The sequence below is a fragment of the Daktulosphaira vitifoliae genome, unplaced genomic scaffold (genome assembly GCF_025091365.1).
Source record: "Daktulosphaira vitifoliae isolate Bord-2020 unplaced genomic scaffold, ASM2509136v1 Scaffold_3, whole genome shotgun sequence".
Taxonomy (NCBI): domain Eukaryota; kingdom Metazoa; phylum Arthropoda; class Insecta; order Hemiptera; family Phylloxeridae; genus Daktulosphaira; species Daktulosphaira vitifoliae.
The window spans coordinates 5,660,337-5,683,646 of record NW_026099574.1 but is presented as its reverse complement, the minus strand read 5'-3'; the positions used below and the strand labels follow the sequence as shown (position 1 = coordinate 5,683,646).

Here is a 23,310-nt window from a genome sequence, read left to right as displayed (position 1 = left end):
AATTTCCCTCGTTCCCCGTAAATGGGGGAAACCTCCAAAAAAATTATAAATTTAAAAATCGCTAATTTTCGAAAATTTTTCAATTTTTTTTACTAAAAACTGTCGTAACTTTTTTAAAAATGAACATATTAATATAATTCTTTCTTTTATAGATGCATGATGTCATTACCTATCATTTGGTATATTTTTTTTATAAATCTGACTTTTTACCTGCCTACAGGGGGGGATTCAAAATGACAACTTTTTCACAAAAAATTGACTTTTTCAACTTAAATTTTGAAAGTGTTCCGGAAAGTCTGACACTTTTATATATATATTAAATTAAAGCTAATGTAATCTACTTTATTATGTAAAAAAAAAATTTCGGACTTTATTTTGTCTTCACGGTGAAAATGGCTACCAAATGCTATTATTGTGTGAAAATTCTCAATTTTATTTTTTACATTTTTAACATTATAATGCTATAACTTATTGAAAAGTGTATTGATCAATATAATTTTTTTATGGGAAATACTATTTTTTAATAATCCCTTTTTCATTCGACATACTTTATCTTAATCAGGATATTAATAAGGAACTAGCAGTTTATGAAGCTTTTGGAATAATCCACCAATTTTTTAAAATTAAACACTATCTAAAGATTTGCATCGAAGCGTTTATTTTTGATAGTGATTTTAATCACTGTCAGATATCATTATACTTGATCCAACTATGCCACGTCACCACTCTGCCGCGACCCCCCTGTGCTGGGTTTTTTAATATTGTATTTAAGTAAATAGTTTTTACTTAAATTAATAATATTACATTTGTAAGTTCAATAAATTACTAATATTTTAATATACATTTTTTCTAAATATTAAATAAATTATTAAGTTTAAAATTGACTTATACAATCAACAAACTAATTTTTTTGTATTGATATAGTGAACATCTTTGTAAAATTGTCCATAAGAAAAACTTAGTTTCGCAGGTTACAAGTGATGGGTTTATACCCCCCTATAATGATTTCTACATCATATATTAGTGTATGCCAATGTGTATTTGTAAATATCGGTTTATACGATTTCAGTATTTCTGAAATATTGATTGTTTCTTTGGGGGAGAGTTATTTTATTGTTTGTATCCTTTATAAATAATATTTCTAATAGGAAATTTTGTCAGATATTCATAGGTATTAGTATCGTCTTGGCACGACTCAGGGAATTTATCCTAAGTGTATTAGAATGTATAAATACTTGTGATTATTAATATTTCTAATATAAATGTTATATTTTCTTTAGAGAGGAGGTTGTATTATGTGGGGTCTTTTTCATTGTATTTATTTTTGTATAGTTTTATAATGTATTAAATTGTTGTATATGTTATATATATTTTTTGCATACGCACTTATATATTTTGGAATACATATTTATATAATATTTTTATATATGACTGTTATTTTTACAAGGATTTCAGTTATACATTTTCAATTTCCGAAGTTAAGAAAAAATTAATTTCGTAGATTATTACCATAATAATTTTCATTTAATAATTAGAAAATTAAAAAAAAAACAATTACTATCAAGATGTATTATTATAAATTATACATTTTTGTGTTCCCTTTTTTTTATAGTATAATAATTATAATTTATATACATTTTATAATTATAATGATGAAATTAAAATTATGGGTACTTCTTTCCCTTGAATTCTTACAGTAATGCAACCCAATGAACATTATTATGGTTACCGTCTTATCAGTTTTTGTGGTTGGGCGCTGATTCTCGGGAACTAACTTCCAGACGTTATGTATTTGTAAAGTTAAAATATTGAATTTGCCTCTTTAAAATACAAAATGTATTTTTTTGGTGATTTTCTTTTAAATATACCTTGATGACTGTTAAATAAGTTTTCTTATTTATAAAGTATAAAAGTAAATTTTACTAAAAATGGTTCGGTTTAAATTTTCGTACATATTACCTTTAATGTTAGGAATTATAATTATTTTATTTTTTCTATATTTATTCGATAAATCAACTTTTATTCTATTTATCGATAACCCGTTAACAGAACTTCCAAGTCAATCCAGAAATTTATTCCAAACTAGGTAAAATATATTGAATAAAATAATTTTTTTTTAAACAGATATTTATTTGATAATATAAAAATTACAGAAAAAATATTGAAGTTGTAGTTGCAGTAGTTGTTTGTGGTAAAATAACTACTGAAGCTTTAGTTATGATAAAATCAGCTATCGTCTTTCGCGGTGATGCTAATCTTCGAATTATCATTGTTGCAGAGAAAAATATTCAACAAGATTTTGATGAAACTGTAATTATTTTTTAGTTAATCTGATGAATAGAATTTTTTACTAACACATATTTAATACTAATTTTAGCTTCGAGAATGGAAATTACTAACAAATGATTCTTTTACTTACGAGATTCACAGTATTACTTTTCCTAAAGAACATTCAAATGAATGGAAAAAGTTATTTCAACCATGTGCATCTGAGCGACTTTTCTTACCTGTGAGTTAATTTTTTATATATATACTCCAAATTACTGTATAAAATGACCTTGTATTATATAACTTTAAAGAGATTTCAAGAATTTCAGTTTATTTTAATTCATCATTTATGTCATAAATATTATGAATTTTGGTTTTTATTAAAATATCATAAGATACTTTTTTAACTAAAATGAGTCTACTCTATTTCATAAAAAACAATGAAATACATTTTTCTTCATAGAATTAGTATCCTAACTTAAAAATATCTAATTTAAAAATTATGTTAATATTCTAGTCAGTTTTAAGTCATTTAGATTCCGTTCTGTATGTTGACACTGATACATTATTTTTGAATAATGTGATGGATGTTTGGAGACACTTTGCACTAATGAACTCATCTCAATTGGCAGCTTTGGTACCAGAACATGAAGATATGAATGTTGGATGGTACAACAGATTTGCTAAACATCCTTACTATGGAAAATTAGGTATGTATTTATTTGATAATTATTTCATTTATTAAATTTTAAATTCATTATTTTATTAATAGGATTAAATTCTGGTGTTATGTTAATGAACCTCACAAGAATGAGAGCATTTAATTGGGTTGATAAACTTGAACCAATTTTAGAAAAATATAGAAAGCAGCTAACTTGGGGTGATCAGGATATTATTAATATAATATTTCATGATTATCCTGGTAAGGAAAAAAAAATTTAATTATATTGTTACTTTAATCACTGGCAATACCTCATATCTAAATTGTTTATAGTTAAAATAAAAACTTAAAATTTATTATTTATCATTAACAAATTATATATTTGTTTAAAAAATGATAAATATTTTACCAAAAAAGCATATGAAATAAATAATATAATTTTTTTTTTTTCATTGAATATTAAAATTAAATATGCTATTTAATATAATTATAATTAAGAGTAAAAATACTTATTGTATCATACAAATGCTTACTTTTTAAATTAATCATAAGAATATTAAAAAAAAATTCTTATATAGTAATTTTCGCAAAATTCGTAGTTATTAAGAATTGCCACTAAGATTTGGAGTTTGACTGGGTCAAATTTAGTGATATTTTTATACATAGTATACGTAGTATTCTACTTATTAATATGTAAATAATATATATTTATGTACTCTAAAACATTAGATAAAGTGTATGTTTATCCTTGTCGATATAACTATCGATCAGATCATTGTATGTACATGAGTAATTGTAAATCTGCAGAAGAAAACGGTATTGCAGTTCTTCACGGTTCAAGGTCAACATTTTGGACAAACAAACAGCCTGCTTTTCGAGCTGTTTATCGAGCTATATATCAAGTATAATTTAATAATTAATTGTAATCAAATTAATTTAATAATTACTTTTTAATAGCTTTAATTTTTTTTTTTGTTTTACCTTTCTGGTTAATAGTATCAACTTGGGAGTGATCCAACTACATACCTCTTAGAACCAATGGTTAGTTTATTAAATGAAACTATAAGTTCGAATTGTGGCCGCCTTGCTCCAATATTTACTTATAATATGAGACAACTATTTAACACACAATAATAGTATATATAATGGCAAGAAAAATAGACTTTTAAATTACTAAAGTATCAAATTAGAAATTCTATTTTGGTTTTGTTTGTATAAAGCAAATTATTGGATCTCGTTTAAATTTTTGAAGTTAATAACTTCAGTATTACAAATTATCACTATTTTGTCTTAAAGACAGATAGATTTATTAATTAGTTATAAGATTTAGAAAGTAATCAATTAAAACTTTTTTAATTTTTGTTACATTTTTATATTTTATTTAATGCAATTGTTACTGGATAGTTACATGATCAAATATTTTATTTCTTATTTGTTTTGAATGACCATTTGCAAATTTTTAATATTAAGTTATAAATAGTTATATTTTATATCAGATAATTTAGTTTAATTAATTTGTATAATGCTGTGATAATTATTTTGCACAATATATAAGTATAACTTTAATTACTAGTTAAGTTAGTGTTAATATGAATCACTAATGCCATTTTTTTACTTATCTATGTTAAAAAATGTTTATACTTATGATGATGGAACACAATATATCTTTAACAAATATTATAATTTTGATATGATTACAAATAAAAAAATAATATTTATTTTATTTTAATACTAGTTTGTTTTTATTAAAAAATTGATTTAAGATATGTAAAGTTATATCACCAATTTTATTTACAAATAATATAAATAATAGCCAGGGTGACTGTTGAAGTGAATGAACAGTTAAGAGTTGTTCATCTTATCTTAAAGATATTTTTAAATTTATATTTGAATGTCACACTCTTAAAATAAATAAATTCTATGGAAAAATCTTTTCATAATAATGTAAAAATATTTATAATTAACCAATACAAAAATTAACAGCTAGTTATGTAATAAAAATGTTGATATGATAGAAGAACTTAATTTATATATAATTTTTGTAATAAAAACTTAGATACTACATTTTAATATCAGGTTAGACAATTTTTTAATCAAAAATTTAATAGTAGTTTTTTACAAGTAGTGTTCATTCACTATGATGTTATATTATTATTTTTATTTAAGAATAATACAGTCAAAAGAAAATATTTAATATTATCTAAAATGTAAAATACTAACAAGTCACAACAAATATATTTATTAACATATTTAAATAAAAAAGGATTATGTAAATATAGCTTATTGTTTTCTTTTAAAATTTTTTCTATTTATTCAAGCATTTTTTTATTTTATTTAACATTTTACATTTAACCTGACAGGTAGTAACTTAGGACGAAACTTTTTTTTTTTGAATTAATCATTTATAATTAAAATTTAAAAAAGTTACTTTTTTTACTAAATAAGTTATATGTTATAATTATTAATATTTTAGTATAAATATTCATTTTTTAACATTGTATTTGTGTACAAAAATAGTTTTAAAATACTTCTAATAAGCATTAATCAATAATAAAAAAAAGTATTTTTTTCCTAAAAGTGGATAATAAATAGTTCCCTTTAACGAATGACCATTCTATTATTTTATGTATTCGAAATATAAATATTTACCTTGGGTTATAAAAGGACTACAAAAAAGAAAAAATATTGTTTTTTTTAAATAACTACTGTAGAATTCTTAAGTACATTAAAAGCATGATTTAAGTTGCTATAAATAGAATATTAATTCTATTTTAAGGCAAACTCGGATATTTCCAACATGCATATTTTTTTTACAGTAGTTATTTTAAAATAGGAAAAACTTTATTTTTTGTAAATAGGTCCTTTTTGACCCAAAGTACTGAACTGTATTAATTATTTTAGAAAATATACGTGATTTTTTCATCATAAAAATTTTAAGAAAACTTAAATTTTCGAAAAATTACAAATATTTATTGTTATTACGCTGTACTTAGTAATTCAATACTTACGTACAATGTCGTATTTATAGAAAACACGGGACCCTCTCATTATTTATTAAGCAATATAATAATGTACGATGAGTTAGTAATTAATATCAATGTTAATAAAATAAAATATAGAAAAACATCAAAATATAAATATATTATTATAGTTATGTAACGTTATATCTATAAAGGTTTTAGTTTTTTTATATTACGTAATAATACAAATAATTACATTATTACTCGTAACATCTTTATTGATTACTCTCGTTGAATAATATTTCATAAATAACTCATAACAAATTTTTGTTAAATACGATCATAAAAAACTGCATTCATTTCGGTGAAATATTTATAGATCATAGGCATTTTGATAGTAGATCATATGAAAAATTTGTTTAAAAAGTGTTAATCTTAAAATTAAAACCATATTTATAATTATAAATTAAAATAATCTTAGTGTTTTAGAATACGTGATGTGATTATGTGTTCATTTAAAACCTGACTTGTAATTAATTAAAAGCCAGATAAAACAAATTTGATCTATCTCATTTAATTTTATAGATTGATTATCAAATAATATTGTGGAACTCTTAACAATTTATGACTTTTTAAATGTAGATAAATGTTTATTTTACATGTATGAAGGAGGGAGCTAACAGGCCTATAGCCCTTCTCTATTAGTTACTTATTACTACACAAACTTATTACAATGTATGAATTTGATGCTTTAGCAGTATGTGATAAACAAACTAAAAAATATTCTCGAAACACTCATTGATAAAGGTCTACATAATTTATTTATAACACAATTGTCAAAGTATAAACAATTATTAAATGGTAAATGTTTATTATTCGTATAAAAATACATAGGAACAAATATATTAATTTGTTACATCAATGAACTCTTTTGTTCGACTCGAATATTTCTTCTATTTCAAGTAAACTTTTGTTTTCTGTTTCCGGTAAATAAAAGTATACGTATACACTTCCAATTACTCCAATTACGCCAAATAATATCATTGTATACTCTAGTGATAAAAATTCTTCAACACTTAAATACACTCGTGTAGAACAAAATATGCAGAAATAATAAAAAGCTGCAGATAACCCAGTGGCAATTCCTCGAACGCTGAAACAACATGCACTTAAAATTAATCACATATTCTAAAACATCGTTTTGATACGATTGTAAACAAATCGTTTTAGTCAAAAACGAATTATATATTAAAATTATTATTGTATAGAGTTTTGGGTATCTGTATATTTTAAAGGCGTTATAATCTAATACACGAAATATCAATATTAATTTTTTTTTATTGATTATTGGAAATTGAAAATTCATTATTTTTATATAATTGGCAGAATTTGACATTTATAAAATTTAACAACATCAGTCGCATTTTATTAATATTATATCGAAACGGCTAATTTAAAATATAATATTGTAATATGATTTTACTTACTTATAGGGATATATTTCACTCATTACAGTCCAAGGTAAACATATCAAAATATAAGAGAAACTATAAATCCAGCAAAGCAGTATTAAAAATATCCAAGGCTTCTTTGTCAAAAAGTAATTTTTTATTAACATCAAATACAAACCTATTACAAATAGGGCAGCAGTATTTGCAATCAGTCCAATTAATGACAGGAACCTTTTCCCATACTTTTTCACAAATATAATTGTTAAAAAACATGGAACAATTTGTAAAGCCGTAAAAAGAATCTGAAATTAATTTTTAACCAGGTTTTAGGTTATTTTTCAGTAGTCAAATGCAATTTGATGATTTATTGTACGTGTTATTTTAAATAATATATATCCTTAATAATTAAAATAGAATACAATTTAAAAAATTTTGAAATATAAAGTTAATATTTAAAATTTGAACATAAAAAAAAAATATATTTTCCACGTCAAAAAATATTCTTTTTTTCGTGAGACTTGTAAATGAATAAAATAATCACTAAACTCATTTCTATAAATAAGTAATTACAATATAAAATTTTACCAATATAAGACTTTGATTTGTCACCAAACCTAATTCAGTCAGTATGTGTTTAAGATATGGCCTGCACGGAATTATACTGAGAATTTGAGAAATTAAAAAGAATACTAAAATCAATCTCAGAGGTCTATAAACAAGGGGATCCTTGAAAAACATCATTCGTGAAGTAAAATTGATATTTTTTTCAATGGCTTCTCCGTGATGTGTGCCGGACAATTGATTGTATTGAATCAGTTCCTTATATTCCTCTTTAACTAATGATGAATCTACCCAACCTCTTAACCAACATAATGATTTTATAGCTTTATCATTTTTACCTTTATTTGCTAACCAAACTGGTGATTCTGGTATCTAAAATAATATATATTTAAAATTATTCTCCCTGGTGTTATTGCTGTGTACAGTATACTAACCATAAGGACAAATAAAATACATATAATTGGACTTAACACACTGATGAGTGCTATAATTTTCCACTTGAAAAAATATCCTAATACTGAAGTTAAAAAGGAGCCAATGAAAAGTCCACCTTGCGCTACTGCTGCTAGTTGACCTCTAATACGAGGTTCCGTAACTTCACCTATATAGGAGAATATAGGAGCTTCATTGAAACCTATGCTCAATCCCATTGACAGTGAAGATATGAAAAGCATTGTGGGGGATGTAGCAAAATGTAAAAATGTCCATCCAATTATACTTGGGATATTTGCTAAAATCATACAACGTTTTCGTCCAACTTTTTCTTGTAAAAATCCTGAAATTAAACTACCTGGAGGATGACAAATGTATAAAATGCTTCCTGAAATACAATAAAACTTTGTAATTCCCATTAAGTAATTATCTCCTTTAAACACTTACCATACCAAGAAGCTTGAGTACTCGTTAATAAAAATTCACCATTTTTATTGAGATACACATCACCAAGTACTATTGTAGGCATCAACAACTCCATTCCCAAATTAATAAGTAATAGACTCTGTGCTATAACAGCTAATGTCTGAAACATAATTTCTCCATCAGATCTTCTTATATTCAGATATTCTTATAAAATTTTAGACATCTAGAGTTGAAGAGTTCTTCGGTAGATTCTAGGTTAAGTTCCACGGTTCCTGATGAACCCTTTTCATGCAAGTCCAGATTATAATTTTACGATAAATTTCAGTTTAATTAATATTTGTGCCTTTCAGTTATTTGTTTTTTATAACCTGATAATAATAATAACTATAGGATGTTTACTATTAATTGAGTAATTTATTATATAAAATAATTGTGAACGATTCGTTGATACTTTTTAATATTTTAGGAAATTATGAAAGACACCATTAAAATAATTAATTTTAAGTGTTTATAAATACTTATAGTTAAGGTAGGTTTTTTAAATTTTTAATGTTAAAATCAATAGTTGAGTATAAAATGTTTACTTGTGCCAATGTTGCTTTTGATCCATAGTCTCTTTCTGAGGGGATTTCTATATAATTAGCAGACATTATTTAATAGTGGTAGATTTTGTTACTAATAACTGAAAATAAAATAAAAATCGTGTTTTATAAATTTATTTTTAGCGTTCTTGAACAAGAATGTCATATACTATTATTTCAGCATAGATCCAACTGTTAATTCGGTATACAATCTAACGAAATTAGTAAAAATTATATAAATTAATTTAATCAATTTTTTTTTAAGTGAAAACATTTTTGAATTTAAATAAAGGGGTAAATAATAAATTTAAATATAAGGGTCATTCACAGATATACATTTGAAACATAAAATTTTTAGGAACCTTAACTACATTTATATAAAATGTAAAACACGGTTGACATGATTTTTTATTAAACTAAACCCATAAAAATTATCTTGAATGAACTATTTAAATGTATTATACGGCCGAATTTTGGTAAAATATTATATTTACTAGCATTTATTTAATACGAGTGTGCATAATTGAAATTAAATAATAATCTTGTGTGTACCTTATATTTATTTTGTCGAATTATACAATAATTTAATTTATAAAGATAAAACTATTAACATCTTTTCATCATAAAAAGTAAAAAAAGTAACTTCAACATTTAATAACCATTGTACCAAAAAGCAAATAAACAAATGAAACAAAAGATAAATAATTATATAATATACATTCAATTTAAATCTTATAATTTATTTTAATTGGGTATAATAACGTATTGACGATCATAATAGTCAGCCGTACTTAAGAGTGCATAGATCACAATTGAGTTGCTTTGTTAATCTGGCGTTGAGTTACACGATTATCTCGTCCATTCTTTCAAAATAATTACTCGAGAACAGGACATTAAAAATTAAAAGTTGAACATTTATAAAACTTCGTTTAAAAAATTAATTATATGTACAGATAAGCACAAACTTTGTTTAAAATATTTAACACGTGTTGATATGATAAAATCAAATCATATGGTAGACAATAATTGTATAAAATATTTCTCCCTCTCAAAATATAATTATACACCGTTACATTCCCAACGATCAGTAGTGGGATGAATACTGGTTTTCAAGTCGTTAATCGGTACTACCGTAGATCTTCTGAAAACTGAATGTTATACAAAGTATTCAATCTTTTGACAAAATAATTTTTCTATATATTTGTTAAGCACACGAGTGAATGAATAATAAAACAACAAAATAAAAAAGCTAACTACTAAATAATTGGATTGTTAATGTCACTCAATAATTTACACGGATCATATTAAGTATACAAATATAATGTTTATCAATAGTTAATATAAATATAAATTAAACAATAATAAAAATAACAAACCTTAAATGTACTGAAATAAATAATTTCTGATCACATCACAATAATCAACAGCAATAATGTATCTATAAAAAAAAAACATTTTTATAAAAATAATAATATAAAAAATATTATGGCTTCATAATTTGTTGTAAATATGTATAAGGGATAAAGATTTTTAACGGTACTAAGCTGAACAATTTTGACAAAGGAGAACACGAGGTAGGTCAAATGAGATCAGTGACAATAAGGGAGGACGTGACAGGAGAGGTGGATAGTTTTAAATATTTAGGATCAGTTAAGCAAAAGAACAAAATATTGGTATTGACGTATGGTTCAGAGTGTTGAGCTTTTTACAATAGAATAGAGCAAAGATGACAATACTTGGATGAATGGAGTGACTAGAGATGATAGGATAAGGAACGCACATATTAGAGGGAGTGTAGAAAAGAGAGAAAATAGACTTGGATGGTTTGGTCATGTTATGAGAAGAAAGAAATCGGAAGCTGTAAAAACAGTTATAGAAATAAATGTTAAAAGAAGAAGAGATAGAGGAAGACCAAAAAAGAGATGGAGGGATGTTATTTAATGCGATATGAGGACGGCTGATGTGGGAGATCGTGTCAAGTGAAAGTGTAGGATAAGGGTGACCGATCCCAAGTAGTTGGGATAAAATGAGAAAAAAGAAGTAAGACTGCTCTAGGCAAACATTTGTACGGGGTAATGACCTCTTATGATTAAATTCTAAAGCGAACTCTAGATGTTTTTATTACCTTTTGTTATCTAAAATTAAAATATATGTTTATAGAGTTTCTGTACTGTTATCGCTCGAAACTGTCGTTTTTGACGTTAATAGGTTATTATTAATCGCAACGCTTCATAATTTTGCCGTTAAAAACGATCAAGTCGAAAAAGAGTAAACGATATGGAAAAAATGAAGATGTTGAAATGTCGTGAAAGGATTGATTTTTAAAAATGAGGGATCTAGAAGTTCGTCATAATGAACCTCTTCAATGGTAGAAAACTGAGGATTTGGTAAGAAGATAAGGAGAACGATTTTAAAGCAATAGAGGGGTAGTTTTGCAGATGGAAGAAAAGAGAAGGGATTGAATGACTACAAATACTACTAGTCAATTTTTTATTTACTATGGATTAGGCGCTTATTTATTCGATGATAATTTTCATGAAAAAATTTCATTTACAACCAATATTTAAAGTATAAAAATTGTATATACTTCTACTTTATTCTTTATAACATGATTTTCATTTGATGTTGTAAAATATCAATCATCTTAACGATAATTAATGTAAAGAAAAAATAAACTATTAGTTGAATATTACAAGTTTTTGTGAACAAACGTTTATACCAATGCAACAGCCGCTAGATAATTATGTCTTTTTCTAGTAATTAGTAAAAGTAATTTTCTAAATTTTGTATGCAGTTATAATTTCTGTTTAAAACAAATCTACTATTTTAATATTATTTTTTTATAACCTATGAACAGAATTAGTTAAATTCAAAAATAAAAATTTAACTGAAACACACCCGACAGAATAAGATGAATTTTATGAAAGTTTATAATTTAAAAATGTTGAACTTGTAATTTTTAAGAAAATCTACTTTTTTCTTTCTCTTGAAAAATATGTTTTTTTTAACATCCATCTATTTATATTTATTATAATAAATATGTTAATCAAAATAATCTTTAATTAATGACAATATATTGATCACAAATTAGCAATAACATAGTATATTTGTTTGGTACAGAAGGCATTTAGCAAAGATCTAGTAGACCAGTTGTTACAAACATCGTTGATTATATTATACCGCGTGACAGCTGATCTCCAGCGTCTTGCTTTACTCACCCCCTTGCCCACCCAGCTCGGCTATTCGATGACCTCCGTGTCAATTGTCATCCGTGTACAGTCCATTGTCGTAAGTCAGTTAGTTCTATTGTTTTATGTGTCATCTTTTCTGTAGCACTTCGCCTTCGCCTGAATGGTATATTGTACGCTGTTATTCTTATTATTTGTTCATTGCACTTTTTAGCTCAAAGTTCTCGTGCCCTTGCAAGCCACCAGTGATTGGGCCCTGACCATCACTAAATATCTTCATTGCCGTAGTCGTCTTTCCGCCGTCTGTTCTCATCTGCCATTACGTGACTGGATCTGCACTCTGACTCGTCATACTCAGACGTTCGACGCCATTGCCACAAGATCTTATACGGTCCATTCGTCACTATCAACAACTTCATCTATTCAGCTGAGTTTTTTTTTTAATGTTTTTAATTTTTTAATGTTTTTAATTTTTTAATGTTTTAATGTTTTAATTTTTTAATGTTATTTATTATTTGTTTTATTGAAGTTTACTATTTTGTTTTATGCCGCTTCGCCGGCCATTAGTATTCAAAAGCCCCCCTTTACCCCTTAAATTTAAGATATTCCTCGAAGAACTTCTAATTTATGTGGTAATTTTATATTTTATTATTATCTACTCTCGTTACTTATTGGATGTACCGTTACACATTATCCCCCAGGTGACCTACTCACGATTCAATAATAGCGACATAAACAGGCTTAAAATGTAAAACGGCATTTTAGTGCGGTGCACAACTAGCCGTCCTACACGAAACAATATTATTACAATACATTAATTCTTAATTTTTAACTTTATAACAGATAATTATATTGCGTTAATAAATACCTCTATTTAATCAAGTTTCACATTAATTGGCTTGTATGGTTGAAAATTAGAGACTGGAAAGATAATAAATTTTTATATCAAAATAAAAGAGCATGTTCACATCAAAAATTTCTCTTTGGAATAGTGTGGAGCGAATATATGGAAAAGCATAATTGACAGATTGTCCAATTCAGCCGGTTTGTTTAATGTTATAGCATTTATTAATTATTTTAATTTTGGAATAAAATTAATTCGACAAATTTTATTTAAAAAATATTTTTAGGGTTTTTATAAATGAATGGTTTTGACTTAGCATATTTGAACAAACCAACCTTCCGAAAGAGTTTTTCTATGGCACTTACAAGCAAAAAATATTTTATACAAATGAAAAGGATATTCAAGTTGGTTATTATTTTTTGGTGTATGACTTGATGAGACCATGGGAGTAATATTGTTAAGTTATATTTTTGTAAAATTCTATTTCATTTATTACTATTATTAATATAATATATCATTGTTTACCTTTTAAAACTCGATTAATTTCTTTTTGAAAATATCACAAGTTTAAAAGTTTTGGAGGTTTTTTTGTCAAAATAATGTTATTTAGAAATAGTATGGAATTTTCCATTATAATAAAGTATATTCAAATAAATAAGCTAATGCAAAAACTGTTAAAATTTTGTTTTTTTCATCAATATCGTGATATTTTCGATTTTGATTTCAATGGACTTGTCTAGTAAATAACTATAAATTTAATTTAAATTTTACTTAGATCAATTATATTTCTTTCAATTTTAATTCTTAATAATTTCCTGAATTCTTGAATTTTTTCTTCTTCTTCCTCACCTTAATCCCAACTACTTGGGATCGGCCACCCTTATCCTAAATTTCCACTTGACACGATCTCCCATATCACCTACGCTCACATCAGCTGTCTTCATATTCAATAGCGTCCCTCCATCTCTTTTTTGGTCTTCCTCTATCTCTTCTTCTTTTAACATTTATTTCTATAACTGTTCTTACAGCTTCCGATTTTTCTCTTCTCATAACATGACCAAACCATCTAAGTCTATTTTCTCTCATCTTATCCACGATTGACGCTACACCTATACTGCTTCTTATATGCTCGTTCCTTATTCTATCTTTTCTAGTCACTCTATTCATCCATCTAAGCATTCTCATCTCTGCTACACTCATTCTCTGCTCTACTTTCTTATCAACAGCCCAATACTCTGAACCATACATCATAGATGGCCTCACTAAAGTCTTGTAAAATTTACCTTTCAGTCTCATTGAAATTCTTTTACGCATAAGATGCCAGACGCTTCTCTCCAGTTCAACCACCCGCACTTAATTCTGTGTCTTACATCTTCGTCAATACCACCACTCTTTTGCACAACTGACCCTAATTATTTAAAACTCTCCACCTCTCCAATCACATCCTCGCCTACAGTCACTGACCTCCTCATTTCACCTACCTTGTGTTCTCCTTTGTCACACTCGTACTCTATATAGTGTGATTTTTTTATCATAACCCACTTAATTACTTACAAAATAAATATATTTAAACATTTTTTTTTTGGTTATCTTTGGTTACACATTATTCTTGAATTATTAACTATTTAATATTTTTTAAGTTCATCCCTATGCCTCGTAAGGAGGTCAAGTTTATTTTTTTAAATGGTAACACATATTTTTAATTTAATAAAATGTTTGAGTTTTTAATTTAATAGTAAATGGCATTTGAATTTTTATTATAACTTTATTCGTTTATTAGATATAAAAATTTTAAGTTTCAAATTTTTGAGTTAATATACATGTATAATACACAAGGAATTACAAATACAGGTAGCTAATTGGTTTTTTATGACATCAATATTCGCAGGTACACAGCATTGTTATTATCAATGGTAGTAAGCACATTGTTGTGAGTTCATAAATACACTAACTGACTATATAAAAAGTATATCTATTTATAGTCATAATTGATAATAAACAATCTATGACTATGACAGCGATGTCATCCCAAATATGCTGCGAATTCACTGTGCTATTGTTGAGTATTTAAGGATAAAAATATAATTGCATTATTTGGGATATGTACAAATACGTTTTGTATTTTGAGTATTCTAAATGCCCAACCAACGGTTGCATAAAAATCTTATCTATGCATTGATAGGCTTTATGAAGCTTATTTGTTAAAATAAGCTAAGGTTCATGTCAAGGTTTTAAATTTCAAAATCATTTTAGTTAGGTAAACAATACGAATTTTAATCAATTATTTGTTGTTTTATTTGTTGAATGTAATGAAATGATTGATGTTAATAAAAATATGTGTATTTAATCAGTTTGTATTCATTACGTTTGATGTCTGAATTTTATCAACAATAGATTTTTAAACATTTTTTAAATATTATGTAAATAATAATTCGATAACATATTTTTTAATTATATTCGTAGATGAATAATATTACTAACATAAAAAATATGTTTGACAGACAAAAATTATTGTTTTGATTTAATTTTTATATTTTTCATATACCATATTTTCCATTATTATTATATTTAAANGACAGACAAAAATTATTGTTTTGATTTAATTTTTATATTTTTCATATACCATATTTTCCATTATTATTATATTTAAATGCCCAAGATTTCAGGCTCCTATACATAAATTAGCATTTTTTTTTGTCATAACTCATAAAATGATTTCTAAAATTCTGTTAAAAAAAAAAAGTTGATTAACCTATTTTTGTTGAGTTTTGACACTAGCTTTATGTCCCTTCATTCTTAAATTCAGTTTTAACTATATTACAAATTTTATTTTTACTTATTTTCTTTAAGTACAATAGAACATAAATAATTTATTTATTTTATTGATAAACGCTTTTATTTGACTCAAATATTTCTTCGATTTCCAATAATGTTTTATTTTCTGTTTCAGGTAAATAAACATATAAAAATAAAATTCCTACAATTCCGATCACACCAAATAAAATCATAGTGTACTCAAGTGACAGATATGATTCAATGCTTGTGTATAAATATGTTGAGAAAAATATATATAAATAGTAAAAAGCTGCTGATAGCCCAGTGGTAACTCCTCGGATACTATAACAGAGAAAAATTAAAATTTGGAATTATAATTTAATACTCATACTGATGTAGAAAGAAACATTATGACTAAAAAAAATTTTGTTTTATTAGTATAAAGATGCATACTAATTCCTTAGTATTTATTATACACGTAGTATAATACACAATTTTGTACTTTAAGGAAGTAAAAATAAGTTTGGGTTAGAATTAAATTAGTATAGTTAATTTTTAAATATAATTCCATTAAATTATCATCTAAAAGAATAATTTTAATACTAAAAATAAATTGAATGGAATTGTTTTACTTACTTATTAGGAAATATTTCACTTATTACCATCCACGGTAATAATGTTAAAATGTAGGCAAAAAAATAAATCCAGCAAAACAAAAGCAAGAATATCCAGGGCTTACAAGTTAAGTACTCATTTTTTATTAACATTAAATACAAGCCTATAAACAAAACACCTCCAGTATTTGCGGTCAAACTAAGTAATGACAGGAATCGTTTTCCGTATCGATGAACAATCAGAATTAGAACAACACATGGCACAAATTGAATAACTGCTAATAGAATCTAAAAAATACATTATCCAGACAAAAACAATAAAATACGCCTTTCAACATTTACTAAAATAATTAAAATTACCAATATTTCACTCTGATATGTTTCCAGACCTACTTCTGTTAGTAAGTGTTTTATAAATGGCCTGCATGGTATGATACACAATATTTCGGAGAAAAAAAAGAATAATAAGAGCATAGATAGTGGTCTATAAACTAGAGGATCCTTAAAAATCATTTTCATAAAGTTTAACTTCGTTTTTTTTTCCGAACCTTCTCTTATATGAGTACCAGATAGTTGAATGTACTGAACCAATTCTTCGTATTCTTCATTGACTTCAGGCAATTCCACCCAACCTCTTAACCAACATAATGATTTTTTAGCCTTGTCAGTTTGGCCATTACTTAACAACCAGATAGGCGATTCTGGTATCTGGAAAAATGAAATTAACAACTTATACAATATGTATTTTAAAGGAATAATAATAATTATTATTCCTTAAAAACCCCTTATTATGATTCTTACTATCAAAATAAGACAAACACAAATTATCGGACTAAGCATAATAAATAGTGCTATAGTTCTCCATTTGAAAAAGCATCCCAAAATAGAACCTAATACGGAGCCCAGCATAAGTCCACTATTTGCAATTGATGATAGTTGACCTCTATTTCGAGGTTCTGCAATTTCTCCAATATAAGAGAATACAGGAGCTTCACTTATACCAATACTCAATCCCAACGGTAAAGAAGATAGTAATAGCATTGTGGGAGTTGTTGTGTAATGTAATAATGCCCATCCGATTAAACTAGGGATGTTTGCCAAAATCATGCATCGTTTTCTACCATACTTATCTTGCAAGAATCCCGAAACTAGACTACCAGGTAGTTGATAAATACATATAATGCTAGCTGGTTAATTAAGTAGTTATTTATGGTCAATATATTTTATACAACATTGTTCTTGTAACACTCACCATACCAAGAAAGTTGATTACTAGTTAATGAAAAATCATCATTTTCGTGTTGATAAAAATCACTTATAACTATTGTAGGCATAAATAGCATAATCCCAATATTAATAATTTGAAATGTCGGTGCGATAACTGCTAATATCTGAAATATAATACTTCATAGTTATAAAATAATGAGGTAATTTTTACAGCTTTACTTTATTAAAGTCGTATTATTGGTCAACAAATTTAACGAGTATAAAAAATGTCATTAACTTGTATCTAAATTTGTAGTGCCTTTGAAATAATTCTACATTTTACAGTATAAAATTTTAACACAAACGTACAGTACAATTTAAAGTTTCAAAAATGTATACACAAATATAACTTTTTTTACACTTTATTAAAATTTTACGTTATATTATATGCGTTAAAAACTTCCAATATTAAAATATGAAAATTCAAACATTTTTTCTAGTTGTGTAACGTACTTACGGAGTGGAAGACAAATAGAGCAATGTGTCTTCACCCTTATAATTATATTTTATAAATTTTCGTAAAAATTAACTTTAAAAGATTAAAATCATGATATGTTTAATCGAAATTTGCAAAGGTTGTAGTTAACATATTAATAAACAATCAATAAAAACTAAAAAAAGAAAAAGTTTTTTAATTATTATATTTTGTATAATTTACTTATTTATTACTAATATAATTATCTCAAAAACTAGAAGTGAAAAAATTGTAATTGTAGATTTGAAATCGGCTCAAAAAATGGTTTAGAACATTTTTGTTTCTGGTGAAAATATCATTTTATCTGGTGTTATATTTACTTGTGCCCATTTTGCTTTCCGCCCATAGTTTATTTCCGATTGAATTTCAATATAATTATAAGTCATTATTTAAAATATATTATCAGAACTGTATGTCAAATGATTTCACATGAAGAGTAATTTACATTAGTAATATATGAACTAAAATAAATATCATTAAAAAAGAAAAAATCTTTGCAAAAAAAAAAAAAATTTAGTTGTTTTATAACAAAATACAAATTAATTTTCGACAAATATATTTAGGAAAAATATAGCAAAACCACAATAATAGTTCTAGTGATACCATTAAAAATATTTAGATAATAACTAGGTAATTTAATTTTTTTCTGTAGTTTTATCATACTACATGGAAATTAATTTCACAATGTGATAAAAAACAACAAAAGTTAAAGTGTAGTTTAGTTTATATTTTCTTATAATTAATAAATAAATTAAACTTTACTGTTATCTATTTTACATTCTTCTTATGATACTAATATATGATATTTTAATAAATTCAAACATGTTATAAAATATAATTTCAATGATTTATAACACTACAAAATTTTGCCAATTAATAAATAAAAAAAAATCAATTATTAATTAAAAAACGTATGAAACTATAAAGTGTTTCATAAAAACGAATAATTAATATTCATTTATATCAGGGACCCACTGAAATTAACATTTAAAAGTTTTATGACCTATAATGGTAATATCTGAATAAATATTTATTTATAATATTTTATCTTAAAGTGTACTATAATACTGAAAACACCATTTTTGCCGAAAATTTTTCGGCTATGACAAATTTGACATCAAACAACTTATTCGCAACTTAAAATGTTCTAACGGCAAGTAAAACCCCTTCTAAATAATAATTATAGGAACGATTACTCTTATCGTTGTCCCTAAGCTACGCTATTCGTACGTACCTAATTAGAGATTAGAACTTATTCAATCGTAATTAAGAAAACTCAATGAATTGATAAATAATAAATTAGTTTATTATTTATGTAAAAATACATAGGAATAAATATATTTGTATGTTACATCAGTGAACTCTTTTATTAGAATCAAAAATTTCTTCTATTTCCAGTAATGTTTTGTGTTCTGTTTCTGGTAAATACAAAAACAAGTAGATAAATCCAATGATTCCAATAATGCCAAATGAGATCATGGTATACTCAAGTGATAAATATTCTTCAATGCTCAAATACTCTTTTACTAAAATAAATGTTAGTAAATAGTAAATAGCTGCTGATGTTCCAGTTGCAATTCCACGAGCTCTAAAAAATATTGGTTTAATTATGCATTTATTATAACAAATTGTCATAAATGAAACGATATTTTTTCAAAAATTATATATTATTAAGTACATTTAGAAATTTTAATTATAACGGAATTTTATAATAATCAGATTGCGTAAGTGGTTCTGAAAGGTATATGTAAAAAAATGATAATTGAGCAAAATTTAATTTTAAAAAAATAATGTTTTCAATTTCTAATTATTGATATAAATTTTCTTTACTTTAAGTTGTCATATATTTGTAGCATAAAACTATAAATAAAAGATAGACAATAATAAGGACGTTTTAAGTAAGTCTATATAATATTAAACCCATTAAACATAATTGAATATTGCCTTAAGTTCCTATTCCCTGGGTCCAAACAAATTTTAATATTGTAAAACTAAGAGTTATTTGCAGTACTGTAATATTACTTATATTATTATTATGTAATTATAATAATAATTATTGTTATTGTCGTTTTCATTTTATATTTCAATCTTCTATTCAAATCGACTTTTTTATTTTACGTATAAAATACGTAAAATACGACTATAAAATGAAATTATTTTACTTACTTATTGGGATATATTTCACTTAATACAATCCATGGTAAACATGTTAAAACGTAAGCGAAAAAATATATCCAGCAAAACAAAAATAAGAATATCCATGGCACATTAATTAATAATTGATTTTTTATTAAAATTAAGTATATTCCAATGATTAGTACAGCTGTAGTATTTGCAAATACACTTAATAATGTTAAGAATCGTTTTCCATGTCCTTTTACAACCATTGATGTCATAACACAAGGAAAAATTTGAAGAAAAGACAAAAGTATCTAAAATACAATATGTATGTGATATCAAATATTTTTTTTATAAAATTTTTTTCTATAGAATATAAGAATAATTATACATGTTATTACTATATATGTATATGTATTATTGTGACATTTTAGAAAATTAAAAATATATATGCATTATTTTAAGTATATTTTTTTAGATAATCATCGATTACGAACAGATTAAGAAATTAATCAAAACGATATTATTTAAATACCCTTTTCTAATAAAGTGTTAAAATGTTACATAATATTAAGACACTTAGTGTTTTGTTTTTTACATTACAGGCTATTAAATTATAAATAAATACGACTAAAATTCATATTATAGGATAAAAATATTATGAATAATAATTTAAGGAAATTCTATCATTCATTACCCTTTCTATGACTCCAAAAAATTCTCAAAAAAAAAAAACAAATATATTTATATATATGTTATTACTTATTTTTAATATTTTGGTTATTATTTTTGTGCTTGTAAATTGGAAATTATTGGCCTTTTTAAAGCGAAGGAATAGGAAAAAAATAACTAAAAATTGTATTCATGAATTTCATCATGAACTAAAAAAGTAAAAAAGCATTAATGTAAAAATGTTTTTCATTTCTAAAAATTAAACATTTTATTGACTTACCAATATGAGACTTTGATTTGTTTTTAGACCTAACTCAGTCAAAATATGCTCAAGATATGGTTTACAAGGAATTATGCTGAGAATTATAGAAACCAAAAAGAATACAGAAATCAATCTTAGTGGTCTATAAATAAGAGGATCCTTAATGGACAATTTATTTGAAGTAAATTTCACATTTTTCTTGCTGTTATTTGCGACGTGAACGCCTGAAATTTTATTGTATTGAACCAGTTCTTCATATTCTTGTTTAACTTCTCGCGGTTCCACCCAACCTCTTAACCAACATAATGATTTCATAGCATCGACAGATTTACCCCTACTTAATAACCATATTGGTGATTCAGGTATCTAAAAAATATATTTAAATAAAATTAAAATTTATGAGAATCTAGTAGAATGTATTAATTATAGAATATAATTTATTCAATGACATTTTTAGTTCAGTTAAATATTAGAAAAATGATATTAATTTTACCGAGAACTTTCACAATTTATAATTCTTTAACAAAAAAAAATTATTTTTGTTTAATTTGTGAACTATAACAACCATAATTTTTGTTATATGAGAATGTACTTACTAAAAATACAAGTATTATAGATATGATTGGGATAATCGAACTGATAAATGCCACAGTCCTCCATTTAAAAAAGTATCCTAATATTGATGTTACCAAAGAACCAATCATGAATCCACCTTGTGATATAGAAGCCAACTGGCCTCTAACTCGAGGCTCTGTAACCTCACCAATGTATGAAAATACTGGCGTACAAACAAACCCTATACTGAACCCAGTCGCCATTGAAAATATAAAAAGCATTGTAGGTGACACAGCTAAATGTAACATTAACCATCCAATAAAACTAGGCATGTTGGCTAATATCATGCAATATTTTCTACCAATTTTATCTTGTAAGAATCCTGTAAGTAAACTGCCAGGTAGATAGCAAAGGGGTATCAAACCTCCTGTGCCATACATATTAGTTACATTTGTAGTTAATAATGATTAAAAAAAAATTTGTATTAAATATTTACCAAACCAAGAAGCTTGTGTACTTGTCAAAGAAAATGTACCATTTTTGTTAAGGTACACGTCTCCAAGAACAAGAGTTTGCATAAATAATCCCATACTACAATTAAGAAGCAAACAGCTCATTACTAATACAGTTAATGTCTGAAACAATTACATTTATATTACTACGTAAAATGAAGTATTTCAGAAATACTTTTTTGTTTTATTGATTTAGAAAAATTTTTTTTTTTACAATTTCACCTACAAATATTTTTGTTTTACATCAACATATTTAAATTTTCATATAAATGAAACTGTGTTTCACTCTTCAGCTCTTAATCAGTACCCTATGCCTAATTCACTAAAATTATGTGGAAATAACTAATTCTCATTTTACGAAGGATTTTGTTATCAGTTTGAAACGTCATTACAGTTATTTTGATAATGAAAAATATGATGTAGCTATATGAAAAATTATGTTAATTAAATGATTTATTATTAAAAAAATAGTTCTTATATTTTTTTACAATGGCCCTGTTGGAGTCTTGGCTACTATAGGTTGTTGAGAATAACATAATTTCAGCACGTCAAGCATTTTTGCTTTAATTGCGTCCATATATAAAATTATTCTATCTAATATTTATACTAACCTGTGCCAACATTGCTTTGGGTCCATATTCATTACTTGAGGGAATTTCAATATACTCGACAGACATTTGAAAATAATA

At 25.2% G+C, this 23,310-nt stretch overlaps 3 protein-coding genes and 1 long non-coding RNA gene across 5 annotated transcripts in view; 1 reads left to right on the top strand and 3 right to left on the bottom strand.

The window, feature by feature from the left end:
* The first annotated feature begins 1,750 nt into the window (after nucleotides 1-1,750).
* On the top strand, nucleotides 1,751-4,660 carry LOC126901088 (glucoside xylosyltransferase 1). Its single transcript, XM_050677313.1, has 7 exons — nucleotides 1,751-2,086; nucleotides 2,154-2,310; nucleotides 2,378-2,509; nucleotides 2,786-2,978; nucleotides 3,041-3,190; nucleotides 3,659-3,831; nucleotides 3,926-4,660. The coding sequence occupies exons 1-7, from the start codon at nucleotides 1,929-1,931 to the stop codon at nucleotides 4,061-4,063; spliced, it is 1,101 nt and encodes a 366-aa protein (XP_050533270.1). The 5' UTR covers nucleotides 1,751-1,928; the 3' UTR covers nucleotides 4,064-4,660.
* On the bottom strand, nucleotides 3,596-6,096 carry LOC126901096 (uncharacterized). The gene is made up of 3 exons (XR_007702974.1): nucleotides 5,938-6,096; nucleotides 3,911-4,045; nucleotides 3,596-3,820 (listed from the first exon to the last, which is right to left on the bottom strand). It is a non-coding gene; the product is annotated as an uncharacterized LOC126901096 (long non-coding RNA).
* A 595-nt stretch (nucleotides 6,097-6,691) lies between these two features.
* Nucleotides 6,692-10,281, bottom strand: LOC126901084 (facilitated trehalose transporter Tret1-like). 2 transcript variants are annotated; one of them, XM_050677305.1, is made up of 7 exons: nucleotides 10,132-10,281; nucleotides 9,344-9,441; nucleotides 8,781-8,919; nucleotides 8,336-8,721; nucleotides 7,926-8,273; nucleotides 7,377-7,642; nucleotides 6,692-7,042 (listed from the first exon to the last, which is right to left on the bottom strand). In XM_050677305.1, the coding sequence occupies exons 2-7, from the start codon at nucleotides 9,407-9,409 to the stop codon at nucleotides 6,808-6,810; spliced, it is 1,440 nt and encodes a 479-aa protein (XP_050533262.1). In that variant the 5' UTR covers nucleotides 9,410-9,441; nucleotides 10,132-10,281; the 3' UTR covers nucleotides 6,692-6,807. The 2 variants fall into 2 exon arrangements, with proteins under 2 accessions (XP_050533262.1, XP_050533263.1); XM_050677306.1 differs by lacking the exon at nucleotides 10,132-10,281 and adding an exon at nucleotides 9,893-10,095.
* Nucleotides 10,282-16,017: 5,736 nt separating this feature from the next.
* LOC126901007 (uncharacterized) overlaps nucleotides 16,018-23,310 on the bottom strand; it is a 29,870-nt gene continuing 22,577 nt past the window's right edge. The window contains exons 4-12 of the mRNA XM_050677095.1: nucleotides 22,151-22,536; nucleotides 21,573-21,920; nucleotides 20,669-20,934; nucleotides 19,859-20,090; nucleotides 18,014-18,152; nucleotides 17,563-17,948; nucleotides 17,122-17,469; nucleotides 16,784-17,049; nucleotides 16,018-16,489 (exon numbers count right to left, since the gene is read on the bottom strand). Coding sequence (XP_050533052.1) covers nucleotides 16,252-16,489; nucleotides 16,784-17,049; nucleotides 17,122-17,469; nucleotides 17,563-17,948; nucleotides 18,014-18,152; nucleotides 19,859-20,090; nucleotides 20,669-20,934; nucleotides 21,573-21,920; nucleotides 22,151-22,536 — 2,609 coding nt within the window. The 3' untranslated portion in view covers nucleotides 16,018-16,251. The remainder of the gene's footprint in view (nucleotides 16,490-16,783; nucleotides 17,050-17,121; nucleotides 17,470-17,562; nucleotides 17,949-18,013; nucleotides 18,153-19,858; nucleotides 20,091-20,668; nucleotides 20,935-21,572; nucleotides 21,921-22,150; nucleotides 22,537-23,310) is intronic.

Bases quoted from the DNA above. Each gene is read 5' to 3' on its own strand.
- LOC126901088 (XM_050677313.1), top strand. From the start codon at position 1,929: ATGGTTCGGTTTAAATTTTCGTACATATTACCTTTAATGTTAGGAATT. The intron at 2,311-2,377 runs GTAATTATTTTT...TACTAATTTTAG, and splicing joins AACAAGATTTTGATGAAACT to CTTCGAGAATGGAAATTACT. The intron at 2,979-3,040 runs GTATGTATTTAT...TTTTATTAATAG, and splicing joins TCCTTACTATGGAAAATTAG to GATTAAATTCTGGTGTTATG.
- LOC126901084 (XM_050677305.1), bottom strand. From the start codon at position 9,409: ATGTCTGCTAATTATATAGAAATCCCCTCAGAAAGAGACTATGGATCA. The intron at 8,722-8,780 runs GTAAGTGTTTAA...ATTGTATTTCAG, and splicing joins TACTCAAGCTTCTTGGTATG to GAAGCATTTTATACATTTGT. The intron at 7,643-7,925 runs GTAAAATTTTAT...AATTAATTTCAG, and splicing joins CAAATCAAAGTCTTATATTG to ATTCTTTTTACGGCTTTACA.